General features: G+C 43.2%; 1 protein-coding gene across 1 annotated transcript; it reads right to left on the reverse strand.

The window, feature by feature from the left end:
• Positions 1-5,391: 5,391 nt before the first annotated feature.
• LOC121372930 (kappa-type opioid receptor-like) lies at positions 5,392-6,429 on the reverse strand. The gene has a single exon (XM_041499365.1). It carries the CDS (start codon positions 6,427-6,429, stop codon positions 5,392-5,394), a length of 1,038 nt encoding a protein of 345 aa, XP_041355299.1.
• Positions 6,430-16,314: the final 9,885 nt, after the last annotated feature.

A 16,314-nucleotide genomic window follows, 5' to 3' on the forward strand; every position in this document is an offset into this window, starting at 1 on the left:
AACAAACTATTTCATGAGACAAATACGGACATGCGCAGAAGAAGAAATAATGATTGACAGATTAAGAAGTTAATTACGGTTAAGGCGTGTCGTTAAAATCAGGCAGCCTCCATTGGTCAACAAGAGTACCAATCCGGGAAAGCTAGTTTGGCTGTACTCATTTATTGCACAGGGATGTCATCATGTTGTAATGCATAGGGCGGCGTAGTATGCAGAAGAGTCCGTCATTATTTTTACCTTTTCTGTATATTTGTATTCCACCATGAAGATTCGGTGATAATTGGAATTGGTATACAACTCTACGGACAATGCAAACACATTATCGGTATCCATCGGCAAGAAATAAAACGGTAATTAAAGAGGTATTTTGATGAGAACTACAGAATATCGTGTGTACAATAGGTAACATATACACGTATTATTAATCAACAGATGTACACTGTGGATTATAATTTTTTTTTATTTAGTAGTCTTGACTGTACAGATGCTATATGTAATTAAAATTAAAAACATAAAACATCATATCATACTGTCCGTAGCTGACATGTATGCGTAGCAAGAAATAACACACAGACGGACAATAATGAAGAAAGATACATACACAATGTATATAGATAGACATATTTTACTAGCATATATATATAGATATATAGATGTATAGGTAGGTAGGAAAGTAGTAGGTAGGTAGGTAGGTAGGTAGGTAGGTAGGTAGGTAATTAGCAAGAGAGGGAGAGTGGAGAGAGAGATAGAAGAGAGAGAGAGAGAGAGAGAGAGAGAGAGAGAGAGAGAGAGAGAGAGAGAGAGAGAGAGAGAGACAGAGAGAGGGGGGCGAGAGAGATATAGAGGGGGGAGCACAGACACCACACACACACGTACACACACATACACAGACACACACATATATACACACCCGCACAAACTCGCACATATACACACGCGCACACACACATACGCACAAACATACACGTACATGGACACATGCATACACACGCATACTCGCACGCACACACATACGCACGTACATACACACGCGCACGCACACACAGAGACATAATGCATGTATTCATACATAGAGAGAGCGGCGCACGCCCGCACGCATACACACAGAAAGAAGTGTTTTATTTAACGACGCACTCAACACATTTTATTTACGGTTATATGGCGTCAGACATATGGTTAAGAACCACACAGATTTTGAGAGGAAACCCGCTGTCGCCACTACATGGGCTACTCTTCCGATTAACAGCAGGATAGCACAAACCATGGCCTTTGTTGAACCAGTTATGGATCACTGGTCGGTGCAAGTGGTTTACATCTACCCACTGAGCCTTGCGGAGCACTCACTCAGGGTTTGGAGTCGGTGTCTGGATTAAAAATCCCATGCCTCGACTGGGATCCGAACCCAGTACCTATCCGCCTGTAGACCGATGGCCTGCCACGACGCCACCGAGGCCGGTACATACACACAGATGCACATACACATACGTAAACACCCGCATACACACGCACGCACAGATCCCCACACACACATACGCGCGCATACACGCACGCGCACCCAAACGCACTCGTACATGGACAAATACACACGCACGCTACACGCACACATACACATACGCACGCACATACGCACACGCACGCACACACGCACACGCACGCACACACAAGCACAAGCATGCATCAATGCATTCATAAAGAGAGCGAGTGAGGGGGGGGGGGCACAGACACCACACGCACGCATGCGCGCACACACACAGACGCATACACATACATACATACACACACGTATACACATGCACACAAACATATACACACGCATACACGCGCGTGCACACACACACAAACATGCACGTACATGGACACATACACATGCAGACATACACGCACGCACACATACGCATTCACATACACGCACGCACGCACAAAGAGAGAAACCAATAATACATTTTAATTTAATATTTTGTATGGAACAAAAAAAAATGGAGATATACAGAGAGAGAGAGAGAGAGAGAGAGAGAGAGAGAGAGAGAGAGAGAGAGAGAGAGAGAGAGAGAGAGAGAGAGAGAGAGAGAGAGAGAGAGAGAGAGATAGAGAGAGATGCAGAGAGATACAACGAGACAGGGAAAAACAGAGAGTGACACAGACAGGCAGACAAAGAGAGACAGAGAGAGAGAGAGAGAGAGAGAGAGAGAGAGAGAGAGAGAGAGAGAGAGAGAGAGAGAGAGAGAGAGAGAGAGAGAGAGAGAGAGAGACCAACTTCACAATTATAATACAACAGTGAACTTTAAGCTAGTTTATTTTGCATTAATGACTGATTCAATTAACACAGTTTAACTAAAGACCCACATACGCAGTGACTCCAGACGCGATATATTCCAGTTCACAATTTCCTTCAACTAGCTTAACAATTCGACATGCCCGAGATACATATTTGACAGAGACAGGTCAAGTCGTGATAAACTAATTTCTAACAATACTGATTTATTAATCATCGGCTATTGTGGGTTTTGGTTTGGGGTTTTTTTCTATTAGCAACAATGGATATTTTCGTACTAACTTTCCCACAGACAGGACAGAACTTACGGTCGTGGGTCATTGGATGGGACAGGAAAACAACTTTAAAAATATGTCCACCAATGGGATTCGATCCAACGATCCAAGAACCTGAAGAGCCCCCTGGGTATATAGACTGTAATTCTGATCCTGTGATGATGAACCTCAAGAACCTCCTGCCCATATAGACTGTAATACTGGTCCTGTGATGATGAATCTCAAGAACCTCCTGCCCATATACACTGTAATACTGATCCTGTGATGATGAATCTCAAGAACCTCTTGCCCATATACACTGTGGTACTGATCCTGTGATGATGAACCCCAAGAACCTCCTGCCCATATACACTGTAATACTGATCTTGTGATGATGAATCTCAAGAACCTCCTGCCCATATACACTGTAATACTGATCCTGTGATGATGAATCTCAAGAACCTCCTGCCCATATACACTGTGGTACTGACCCTGTGATGATGAACCCCAAGAACCTCCTGCCCATATACACTGTAATACTGATCCTGTGATGATGAATCTCAAGAACCTCCTGCCCATATACACTGTGGTACTGATCCTGTGATGATGAACCTCAAGAACCTCCTGCCCATATACACTGTAATACTGATCCTGTGATGATGAACCTCCTGCCCATATACACTGTAATACTGATCCTGTGATGATGAACCTCAAGAACCTCCTGCCCATATACACTGTAATACTGATCGTGTGATGATGAACCTCAAGAAACCCCTGCCCATATAGACTGTAATAGTGATCCTGTCATGACGAACCTCAAAAACCTCCTGCCCATATATACTGTAATACTGATCCTGTGATGATGAACCTCAATAACCTCCTGCCCATATACACTGTAATACTGACCCTGTGATGATGAACATCAAGAACCTCCTGCCCATATAGACTGTAATACTGATCCTGTGATGATGAACCTCAAGAACCTCCTGCCCATATAGACTGTAATACTGATCCTGTGATGATGAACCCCAAGAACCCCCTGCCCATATACACTGTAACACTGATCCTGTGATGATGAACCTCAAGAAAGTCTTTCCCATATAGACTGTAATACTGATCCTGTGATGATGAACATCAACAACCTCCTGACCATATAGTCTGTAATACTGATCATGTGATTATGAACTCCAATAACCTCCTTCCGATATAGACTGTAATACTGATCCTGTGATGATGAACCTCAACAACCTCCTGACCATATAGACTGTAATACTGATCATGGGATGAAGAACCTCAATAACCCCCTGCCCATATAGACTGTAATACTGATCCTGTGATGAAGAACCTCAATAACCCCCTGCCCATATAGATTGTAATACTGATCCTGTGATGATGAACCCCAAGAACCTCCTGCCCATATAATCTGTAATACTGATCCTGTGATGAAGAACCTAAATAACCCCCTGCCCATATAGACTGTAATACTGATCCTGTGATGATGAACCTCAATAACCTCCTGCCCATATAGACTGTAATACTGTTCCTGTGATGATGCACCTCAAGAACCTCCTGCCCATATAGACTGTAATACTGATCCTGTGATGAAGAACCTCAAGAACCTCCTGCCCATATACACTGTAATACTGATCCTGTGATGATGAACCTCAAGAACCTCCTGTCCATATACACTGTAATACTGATCCTGTGATGATGAACCTCAAGAACCTCCTGCCCATATACACTGTAATACTGATTCTGTGATGAAGAACCTCAAGAACCCCCTGCCCATATACACTGTAATACTGATCCTGTGATGATGAACCTCCTGCCCATATACACTGTAATACTGATCCTGTGATGATAAACCTCAAGAACCTCCTGCCCATATACACTGTAATACTGATCCTGTGATGATGAACCTCAAGAACCTCCTGCCCATATACACTGTAATACTGATCCTGTGATGATAAACCTTTTAAAGTTAATGCTTTACATCTAGACAAAAGTAACTGATAAAATAACTTTGAATCATACTTTAACATTCCTGGATGTTATACATTATGTCTCCATTTCGTATTTCTGATCACATTATAATAGTTTAAAGTGATAGGTGAACAAATTATCTATATAATAACTGTCTGTCCTTTTTGTAGAATATATCAACGTATAAAAGTCACAGAATGTATAAAATCGAGTAGCGTAGCGAAGCGATTTCATACTAAATGTGTGACTGTTATACATCAACAAATTCACAACCAAATGGCAAACAATCGTTATAACATCAAACAACACAACGTATTTAGGTAATTACGTCGGTTTGTTTTGACATAAGAAGAACAGTAAAAGTGTTTTGTTAAAAAAAAAAAACAACTATCATTTTTTTTGTGCAATTCAAAACATATTCGGTTCAGAGCGAAATAAAGCTGTAACACTGTGCTAAGAAAACGATGCTTACAGGGTTATGGTCGTCATTCTGGTTTATGGACTGGTAGTCGTGATACAAGATAACTCCATTTGTTTAATTTCACCAAAGAGGGAGCAACAAGAAAATAATTAAGAGTTATCTCATATATCAATACTAGACCAGTCCATAACACAAACTGGGGACCATAACGCTGTATGCATCGTTTTCCTACTATGGTTTGCATTACAGTTTTATTTAGTTCAGAGCCAAATATTTTTATTACACAGAAAACTGGTAGTTTTTTGTCATTTCCAAAATATTTTTACTTTTCTTCTTATGTCAAACAAAACCGAAATTATTTACTAAAGTAGGATGAGACGGACTATAGTTTTTGAGCAGTAGTCTAATGTTAGTCAGCTTCCTGGAACTGTTGGTCATTACATATTACTCATATTCACTCACTAAGAGATGGAATTCACGTGTTGTTCTCTGTACTGTGTAGATCTGTTGCACCTCAGCGTTTCTTTCATAATGTTTCGATAGTTTTTCGAACTTAGCACCAATAAGTAAAAGTTCAGTCCAAAATTTAACAGGTAAATTAAGCGAACCGGAGGCAAAATAACTTGACTTAATTCGTATGCTTTCACATTTCTGTTGTATACCCCCAGCAAATTATATGAAGACTCTGTCACAGCGGCTGGCACCATTGTAACAAAAGCCATAACGGACATTATCACCAGGGGGCGTGTTGAATGGTCATGCTGGTGATTGGCTGAATCGGACCTTAACCTTGACCTTGCAAACGTTTTCCGGAAGGCGTTACTGCGTCTGATTCGAATGATTATGAGGATGTTTAGTACCAAGATTGCTACGCAAGGCAATGAGGAGGCAATCAGAAGACGAATGAACGCCAGGTAATAGTAGAGTTCATGTGAAGAAACGCACTGTTCATTCACAGCTTCTACCTTAAACACAATGGGCACGGCGAGAACAAAAGATATCCCAAGCATTGTGGAGCAGACGAACAAAGCTTTCTTCTGGGTACAGAATCGTCCGCGCGTCATGGGACAGCGGACACACACGAATCTATCCAGCGAGAGTCCCACTACTAACCATGGGCATAGCAACATGACAAGAATGTGGATGCTGGACTCTATCTTGCAGAAGGCGTCGTTTACTGGTGTAGATGAGAGTAGAATAAAAATCATGTCCGTTTCCTGGATCAGCCGCATGACCAGCAATAAACTGTCGGAAACAGACAGAAATTTCAAATAAACTGAGTACGATAAGAATCTCACTTTCGTGTTTCGCATCATAATGAACAGTAGAATATTACCGACTATCCCTGTTATAACTATACTGAGCATGATGCCCCAGTGGCCAGGGCCATTGATTTCCGTATGCAGCCATCCGCCAGATGGCGCTGTCTTGCTGTTTTGTAATTCATCTCCATCATCAGAGTAGTTTCTATCTTCTAAATTGTGTGTGACGTTCGCCATCGTCTCCGAATTTTGTGTTCAAGTTACTATCTGAAAGTAAAAAAATAAAAAAAAATAAAAATAAAAAATGGTGTTGAAATCTACGTTTAATAGTAACAATGATGATGGTGGTGACGATTATGATCATGATTTCCATACAAACTATACAAACGCACAACAACATCAAAACCGCTGAATAACTTTGAACGATCATCGGCCTCGGTGGCGTCGTGGTTAAGCCATCGAGCATAAGGCTAGTAGGTACAGGGTTCGCAATTCGGTACCGGCTCCCACCCAGAGCGAGTTTTAACTCAATGGGTAGGTGTAAGGCCGCTACACCATCTTCTCTCTCATTAACCCACTGTCATGGACAGACAGCACAGATATGTGTGCTCAGGACAGCGTCCTTGAAACTTAATTGGATATATGCAGGAAAATAAGTTGAAATGAAATGAACGTTTATTAAGAAGATTAAGACAGTAGATCAACAGGAGACTGAGATGTGTGGACAAAAAACACCACTAGAGCACATCGATTTATTAATCATCGGCGATTGGATGTTAAGCTTCTGGCAATTTTGACATAAGAGTCTTAGAGAAGAAACCGGCTACATTTTCTCCATTAGTAGCGAGTGATAGGTATCACCTTTCAGACAGCATAACACATACCACGGTATTTGATATACCAGTCGTCGTGCACTGGCTGGAACGAGATTAGCCCAATGGGCCCGATGACGGGGTTCGAACAATGTAGCGAGTTTCCTCTAAGACTATAGTTATGTCAACATTATAAAATGTTTTACGTCCAATAGACGAATGAATGAATTAATGAACGTTTAACGACTCCCCAGCACACACATGCACATCGGCTATTATGTTCATCCAATTAATGATGATTAATTTTGGAAAAATCTAATATTATTAATTTCCGGAATCCGTCTGTGAACAAAACCTAAATTATTTTAAATGTGGAGACTGTTTGTTAGATGTAGTTGGCAGATATAAATATATTGGATTAGTTTTAGATGAACACCTAGATTTCAGCATCACAACAGCAGCAGTAACACTTTCAGTTAGTCGGGCGCTAGGTCTTGCAATAGCCAAGTGCAAAGAAATGGGTGGTATTCCATACACAGCCTTTAGTAAGCTCTATACTGCAGTAGTTCTACCAGTCATTACTTATGGAGCTGCAATATGGGGGAAAAGGGAGTATAGCGTAGTTAGTAAAGTTGAAAAATGTGCTTACATATATTTCCTGGGTGTAGTAAAGTATACACCTAACGCGGCTGTAAACGGTGATATGGGGGTGGACTCATTTAATGGCGTCTCAGTGGAAAGCTGTATTGGGTCAGTGGAGACGGTTGTTTAAGATGAATCATCACAGATTGAATAAAAACAAGCAATCACGTCATTGTACAAAAAACACAACTATATTTAATCTATACATATTGTTCTGAACGATCCAAACGATATAAACAGCTCAATAACTATTTTATTTGCTACCAATGTTTTAGATAGGTGGGCAAGTCAACATAGCATTGCTATAATGTTTGACAATAACGCACTTATCGCTTCTTTAAAAAATTATATGGTACAAAATATTATGTTAATGTAAACATATCAAACAGGAGTGGGGTTTTTCGCAAAATGTAGATGTGGGGTTGCCCCGATACGTATCGAAACGGGGCGTTATGAGAACCTTCCCGTTGAGTAACGAATCTGTCCTATGTGCAATAATAAATGTGTTGAAGGTGAAGACCATTGTTTTATCCAGTGTACAGTGTACATTGACGTACGTTTTAATTTAACATGTTTAGCAGGGTTTGTTTGACAGATAATTACGTTTAATGTTTAATCGCCTTCGTGCTAAGAAGCACATAAGGCTGTAACCAGAGATCGCTACTGATGCCTGTCTTTTACCAGCTTCTCCAGCAGCCCCCAGCTCAGACTGCCCTCTCGAATTTCCTACTCTACTGTCCTCCTCCATGTTTCTTTCGGTCTTCCTCGTTTCCTTTTTCCAGTAGGGGTCCATCGGAGTGCCGCTCTTGGTAGGGCTGTTTGAGGCATTCTGATAACATGGCCAATCCAGCGCCATCTTCGGCGCTTAATCTCCTATACCAATGACTCTGTGGAGGTTTGTTTATGGAGTTCTTCACTGGTTATGATGTTGGGCCAGAAGATATTTAGAATCCTGCGACGGCACCGATTTTGAAAGACCTCCAACTTTTGACCGATGATCTTGGTCAATATTGTTACAGAAACCTTAACAGAGAATATGAGTTTTTTAAATAATGTTCACAAATTTTATTTTTTAATGTCTGGTAAGAACCTAGTTTTTAATATTGCCTAAACCCTATTTTTAATGTTAACACGGCGCCGAACGCTTTAATATTCTTAACATGCTTGTGGTAATATGTCCTTTATTATTTTGGGTACTGAAAGGAAAAAGAAACGTCGGGTCATAAATTGTGGAAACATTCCTAAATAAGTGAGCGGATTTGTATGGAAGTTGTACAGATAACTCATTGGGTTATTCTGCATTATACTCTGAATCCACACTCAATGAAGTGTGATAGGGAGTGGCGTATGGCAAGACAATGAAAATCACCAAAACACGTGCAAAAGCATGATTCGGATGAAGTTGGGGGTACAACTCATACCACATCGTAGTGTTACCTGTTACAGAACACAATCCGATGCGTTATTTCGTGAAACTTTAATTGCCATTATGCCACGCTTGACCGAAGTTGAGAGGGTTCAAGGAATTTCACAGCTCATGCAAGGTCATACGCAAAGAGAAGTTGCCGTGCAATTTGGTGTGAATGTTCGAACCATACAACGTCGTGTGATACGTTTACGGGTTACAGGAAGGGTTGCCGATCGTCCCCGGTCCGGGCGCCCACGTATAACGTCACGCCGAGAGAACCGAGCAGTGAGGCTTGCGCATTTGCGCGATCGTCACCTTACTGCCACCGAAACTGCTCGCAACACCATAGGCACCCACAATCGTGCCATCCACCCCAAAACTCTAAGGAATCGGCTGAGAGAGGCCAATCTCGTTGCGCGTCATCCCTACGTTGGTCTCCGTCTGACGTCATTAAGTCGACAACGTCGGATGAATTGGCTGCGTGGACATGCACCGGAAAGGTTCCGCATGATGCAGTGGAGACGTGTACTGTTCACGGATGAATCAAGTTTCACACGTTTCCGTTCGGACGGGCGACGTCGTGGGGAGAGATTTGCCGACGCTTGCGTTGATGAGAGGGACATATTTGAGGGTGGCTCAGTTATGGTCTGGGGTGGAATTTCCCATGGGTTGAAAACGCCTTTGGTGGTCATCGCTTGGAACCTGACAGCCGTCCGATACAGGGATGAGATCCTGCAGCCTCACGCCGTGCTCTTTGTCCAGCAAAACAATCTGATATTGCAACAAGACAACGCGAGGCCGCATGTTGCAAGAATGTGTAGGGACTTCCTTGTAGCGAACAACATCGCCCCACTCGACTGGCCCGCTTACAGCCCTGATCTGTCCCCCATCGAACACTCGTGGGATCAGTTGGACAGGAGAGTGAGGGATCGTCCAAACCCACCCATCGCCCTTGCCAGCTCAGAGATGCCTTGGTAGACGACTGGACTAACATTCCAGTGAGGAGTGTGAATGCCTTGATGAATTCCATGACCAGGAGGGCCAGGGCAGCTACACAGGCACGGGATGGTCACACACGGTACTAGTGAGACCAGTGAGACTAGTGGACTGGTATACGAGACTAACACAGACTAACGAGAATTAAATTACATTTGACGCATACTAATGAATTGTTTCCATGAGTGTTTGATTTGAATTATAGAGGGGTACCCTCATTTGCAATCGGATTATGTTGCCATTTTCTTTCACATTGCAATAAAAAAATTGACAGTATTATCATTAGTGTCCGTCCGTCATAGATATGTAGTACAATTGTACATATCGTGTCATACAATTTGACCTGCTGGCGTTAAAGTAGACCCGACGTTTCTTTTTCCTTTCAGTATATATATATATAAATACACACACACGCACACACACACACACACACACACACACACACACACACACACACACACACACACACATATATATATATATATATATATATATATATATATACACACACATTTGTTTTCGAATGTACGGGGGCGGAACGTAGCTCAGTGGTACAGCGCTCGCTCGATGCGCGGTCGGTGTGGGATCGATCCCCCTCGGTGGGCCAATTGGGCTATTTCTCCGTGGTATGTACTACCATGTCTGTGGGATGGTGCATATAAAATATCCCTTGCTGCCAAGCGAAAAGAGTAGCCCATGAAGTGGCGACAGCGGGTTTCCTCTCTCAATATCAGCATGGTCCTTAACCATATGTCTGACGTCATATAACCGTACATAAAATGTGTTGAGTGCGTCGTTAAATAAAACATTTCTTTCTTTCGAACGTGCGGGATAACTGGGAAGTAAAATCTAATCTCGGCTTGTAGAAACATGCCAGCTATCGGAAACACATGGTAAATACACTAATATTCTAATCAGGGAAATACATTCCAGGTGTAATTGCGTCCATTAAATTGCACTCTCCACCGGAAACGGACTGAATGCCGATTCTCTCCCTTTGTCTTCGGCTCGTGATGCACAGTCGCCTCCTGTCCTGAAATTGGTCACTGGCGATGTCAGAGGCTGAATCCGGGGTGGGCGTGCCTGAACCTGGGCACGTTAAAACAGTACCCATACCCAATGCATAGTCGTTTTTCACAGCAACTACGTACAGCAGGCGAATCGTCTAGTACTGAACCGTTTTCGATGATGTAGTACCGGCCTCGGTAGCGCAGTGGTTAAGCCATCTAACTACAGGCTTGTAGCTACGTGGTTCACAGCCCGGTACCGGCTCCAAACCAGAGCGAGTTCACAAGGGTTCAATGTGTAGGTGTAAGGCCACTACACCCTCTTCTCTCTCATGTTAACCACTAACAAACTAACAACTAACCTTCTGTCCAAGAAAAAAAACAGCCCGGATAGCTGAGGTGTGTGTCCAGGACAGCGTGCTTGAACCTTAATTGGATGTAAGCACGAACATAAGTTGAAATGAAATGGACGATAGTGTAGTGATTTAATTACTGAACGTAAGGACGGTAGATACTGAGTTCGTACCGGCTTCTATTCAAAACTCATTGCTTAAGGAAGGACATGTTTTATTTAACGGCGCACTCGACACATTTTATTTACGGTTATATGGCGTGACACATATGGTTAAGGACTACACATCTATTGAGAGATGAAACCCGCTGTCGCCACTTCATGGACTACTCTTTTTGATTAGCATCCAGGGATATTCTATATGCACCATCCCACAGACAGGATCGTACATACAACGGCCTTTGTGACACCAGTTGTGGAGCACTGGCTGGGAAGAGAAATAGTGTAGTGGGTGCACCGACGGGGATCGATCCTAGACCGACCGCGCATCAATCGAACACTTTACCACTGGGCTACGTCCCGCCTCTAACTCAATGGTTAAGTGCAAGACCACAACACCGATTCCTCTCTCACCAATAGCTATCCGTTAACCAGTTTCCTGGACACACAACACCGATTCCTCTCTCACCAATAGCTATACGTTAACCAGTCTCCTGGACACACAACACCGATTCCTCTCTCACCAATAGCTATCCGTTAACCAGTCTCCTGGACACACAACACCGATTCCTCTCTCACCAATAGCTATCCGTTAACCAGTCTCCTGGACACACAACACCGATTCCTCTCTCACCAATAACTATCCGTTATCCAGTCTCCTGGACACACAACACCGATTCCTCTCTCACCAATAACTATCTGTTATCCAGTCTCCTGGACACACAACACCGATTCCTCTCTCACCAATAACTATCTGTTATCTAGTCTCCTGGACACACAACACCGATTCCTCTCTCACCAATAACTATCCGTTATCCAGTCTCCTGGACACACAACACCGATTCCTCTCTCACCAATAACTATCTGCTATCTAGTCTCCTGGACTCACAACACCGATTCCTCTCTCTCTCTCTCCAATTACTATCTGTTATCCAGTCTCCTGGACACACAACACCGATTCCTCTCTCTCTCCTATAACTATCTGTTATCCAGTCTCCTGGACTTACAACACCGATTCCTCTCTCACCAATAGCTATCCGTTATCCAGTCTCCTGGACACACAACACCGATTCCTCTCTCACCAATAGCTATCCGTTTTTCAGTCTCCTGGACACACAACACCGATTCCTCTCTCTCCAATAACTATCCGTTATCCAGTCTCCTGGACACACAACATCGATTCCTCTCTCTCTCCAATTACAATCTGTTATCCAGTCTCCTGGACTTACAACACCGATTCCTCTCTCACCAATAGCTATCCGTTAACCAGTCTCCTGGACACACAACAACGATTCCTCTCTCACCAATAACTATCTGTTATCCAGTCTCCTGGACTTACAACACCGATTCCTCTCTCTCCAATAACTATCCGTTATCCAGTCTCCACAACACCGATTCCTCTCTCACCAATAACTATCTGTTATCCAGTCTCCTGGACACACAACGCCGATTCCTCTCTCACCAATAACTATCTGTTAACCAGTTTCCTGGACACACAACACCGATTCCTCTCTCACCAATAACTATCTATTATCCAGTCTCCTGGACTTACAACACCGATTCCTCTCTCTCCAATAACTATCCGTTATCCAGTCTCCACAACACCGATTCCTCTCTCACCAATAACTATCTGTTATCCAGTCTCCTGGACACACAACACCGATTCCTCTCTCACCAATAACTATCTGTTATCCAGTCTCCTGGACTTACAACACCGATTCCTCTCTCTCCAATAACTATCTGTTATCCAGTCTCCTGGACTTACAACACCGATTCCTCTCTCACCAATAGCTATCCGTTATCCAGTCTCCTGGACACACAACACCGATTCCTCTCTCACCAATAGCTATCCGTTATCCAGTCTCCTGGACACACAACACCGATTCCTCTCTCTCCAATAACTATCCGTTATCCAGTCTCCTGGACACACAACATCGATTCCTCTCTCTCTCCAATTACTATCTGTTATCCAGTCTCCTGGACTTACAACACCGATTCCTCTCTCACCAATAGCTATCCGTTAACCAGTCTCCTGGACACACAACAACGATTCCTCTCTCACCAATAACTATCTGTTATCCAGTCTCCTGGACTTACAACACCGATTCCTCTCTCACCAATAACTATCCGTTATCCAGTTTCCTGGACACACAACACCGATTCCTCTCTCTCTCCAATAACTATCCGTTATCCAGTCTCCACAACACCGATTCCTCTCTCACCAATAACTATCCGTTATCCAGTCTCCTGGACACACATCACCGATTCCTCTCTTATCAATAACTATCTGTTATCCAGTCTCCTGGACACAGAACACCGATTCCTCTCTCACCAATAACTATCCGTTATCCAGTCTCCACAACACCGATTCCTCTCTCACCAATAACTATCCGTTATCCAGTCTCCTGGACACACAACACCGATTCCTCTCTTACCAATAACTATCTGTTATCCAGTTTCCTGGACACACAACACCGATTCCTCTCTCACCAATAACTATCCGTTAACCAGTCTCCTGGACTCACAACACCGATTCCTCTCTCACCAATAACTATCCGTTATCCAGTCTCCTGGACTTACAACACCGATTCCTCTCTCTCCAATAACTATCCGTTATCCAGTCTCCACAACACCGATTCCTCTCTCACCAATAACTATCCGTTATCCAGTCTCCTGGACACACATCACCGATTCCTCTCTTACCAATAACTATCTGTTATCCAGTCTCCTGGACACACAACACCGATTCCTCTCTCACCAATAACTATCCGTTAACCAGTCTCCTGTACTCACAACACCGATTCCTCTCTCACCAATAACTATCCGTTATCCAGTCTCCACAACACCGATTCCTCTCTCACCAATAACTATCCGTTATCCAGTCTCCTGGACACACAACACCGATTCCTCTCTTACCAATAACTATCTGTTATCCAGTCTCCTGGACTCACAACACCGATTCCTCTCTCACCAATAACTATCCGTTATCCAGTTTCCTGGACACACAACACCGATTCCTCTCCTACCGATAACTATCCGTTAACCAGTCTCCTGAACACACAACGCCGATTCCTCTCTTACCAACAACTATCCGTTATCCAGTATCCTGGACACACAGCTAATATAGCTGAGTTGTGTCAGGTCAGGCCAGGTCAGGTCAGGTCAGGTCAGGTGAGTGTTTAACGTGCACATTCAGAACAAACTGTTGTAGCGCACGCCTTTCCTCGGTACAGGTGTCGGCCTCGGTCGGCTCCTCTGTCCAGGACAGAAAAGGGTGTGGAGGGTTGGAGGGGGGGCCGTATGTATTGGCAGGTGCAAGAGTATACCAACAGCCTGACCGGAGTCGGTAAAAGGCTGAGGGTGGCTGTGGGTGCTATGAAATTGGGAATGACCCGTAGGATTAATGCCAAATGTAAAGGGTGCGCAGGTTTTAATGAAGGAAATTAGACATAATTTTGAGCGGTCCGTCGAAAAATAAAGAGGGAGCTTCATATGTTTTGAATTTTAGAATGCTGCGAGTAGCTCGTTAGTGGAACCTAGTAGGTGCTGAGGTGTCTCCCTAGGTTGCCAATAGTGGTTCTTAAAAGGGCCTGATCTGTTCAGATCCTGAGTTGTGTATTGATCGTGTTCATTTAATCTTGTTTTCCTGCTTCTATCCAATAAACGTCCAAGCACGCTGACAGAGGCTGTCCTTGACTTGGCATCTATCTATTAGTGTCGAGAGAGTTGCATGTGGTTTTGTTTAACGACAACTCTAGAGCACATTGATTTATTGGATTTGATTAGATAACATTAACGTACCTATATTCAATTAAGGTTCAAGCACGTCTCTCTCTGATTTCGTCAGGGACTGGGTCCGAGACAGAAGTGATGAGTTGCAAGTAGGCAGAATTTTTAAAATAACAATTAGTGAAAAAGTTAATAGAATTAAACATATACAATAAAAAAGTTAACAAGCCAAAAATAAAAGGGAATTGACTGCTCGGCCGAATATCTATATAAATTGTAGTCTTTTAGAAGGACAGTCCAAAAATAAATAAGAGAACGAAGAGAGGATCGGACTATTTAATAAAATAAAACGTTTAAGGTCCGATCTATATGTCCTCGTGTGGAGTCTCGTTAAGACCGTTAAGGTGCACATATTGTAGGGACGAGATGGGTTACATCCTGACAAGAAAACCCCAAGAGTTAAAGTCTTCAGATGTGGAAGGTGTAGTGTTGTGCTGAAATACAGATCTTGAGAAGCCGGATCCGTCTGAACGAGAGAGTATCAGACTAGGGTATAGTCCAGTCGTGATGCTTGGTATCGTGGTGCGGACTTGCTCGGCTCTGGATGATACGAGATAGTATCAATATAAAACAAACTAAAGTATAGAAAAGAGTAGATGGGGCCGACCCACTTCCTATTTCTTCTTAGATTTTTGCGGTCATCTTCCAGAGCTGCTAGGACAGGTTCGGACATGTAGAGACTAAACGCGACCAACAGTAGCGTTCTGCAGAATGGCCATCATACGAGTCACGGAAAAACCTGTCAACAAAAGTGAGACGGAACAATGACGTGGGGGCAAGGACTCTTGCTGAAAAAGAATCCAAGCTGGTGCTGCTGTCTGTCGAAACGAGAAACGTCCCAGGGTTCAAATAATGGCCGCATACATCCCAGTAGAAACCTTCTTTGACAAAAACAACACAAATAGAATATTACCAAGTCGAGCAAGTTAAAGCACGTGCAGAGAGAGAGAGAGAGAG

The sequence above is a fragment of the Gigantopelta aegis genome, chromosome 5, assembly GCF_016097555.1.
Source record: "Gigantopelta aegis isolate Gae_Host chromosome 5, Gae_host_genome, whole genome shotgun sequence".
Classification (NCBI taxonomy): Eukaryota; Metazoa; Mollusca; class Gastropoda; order Neomphalida; family Peltospiridae; genus Gigantopelta; species Gigantopelta aegis.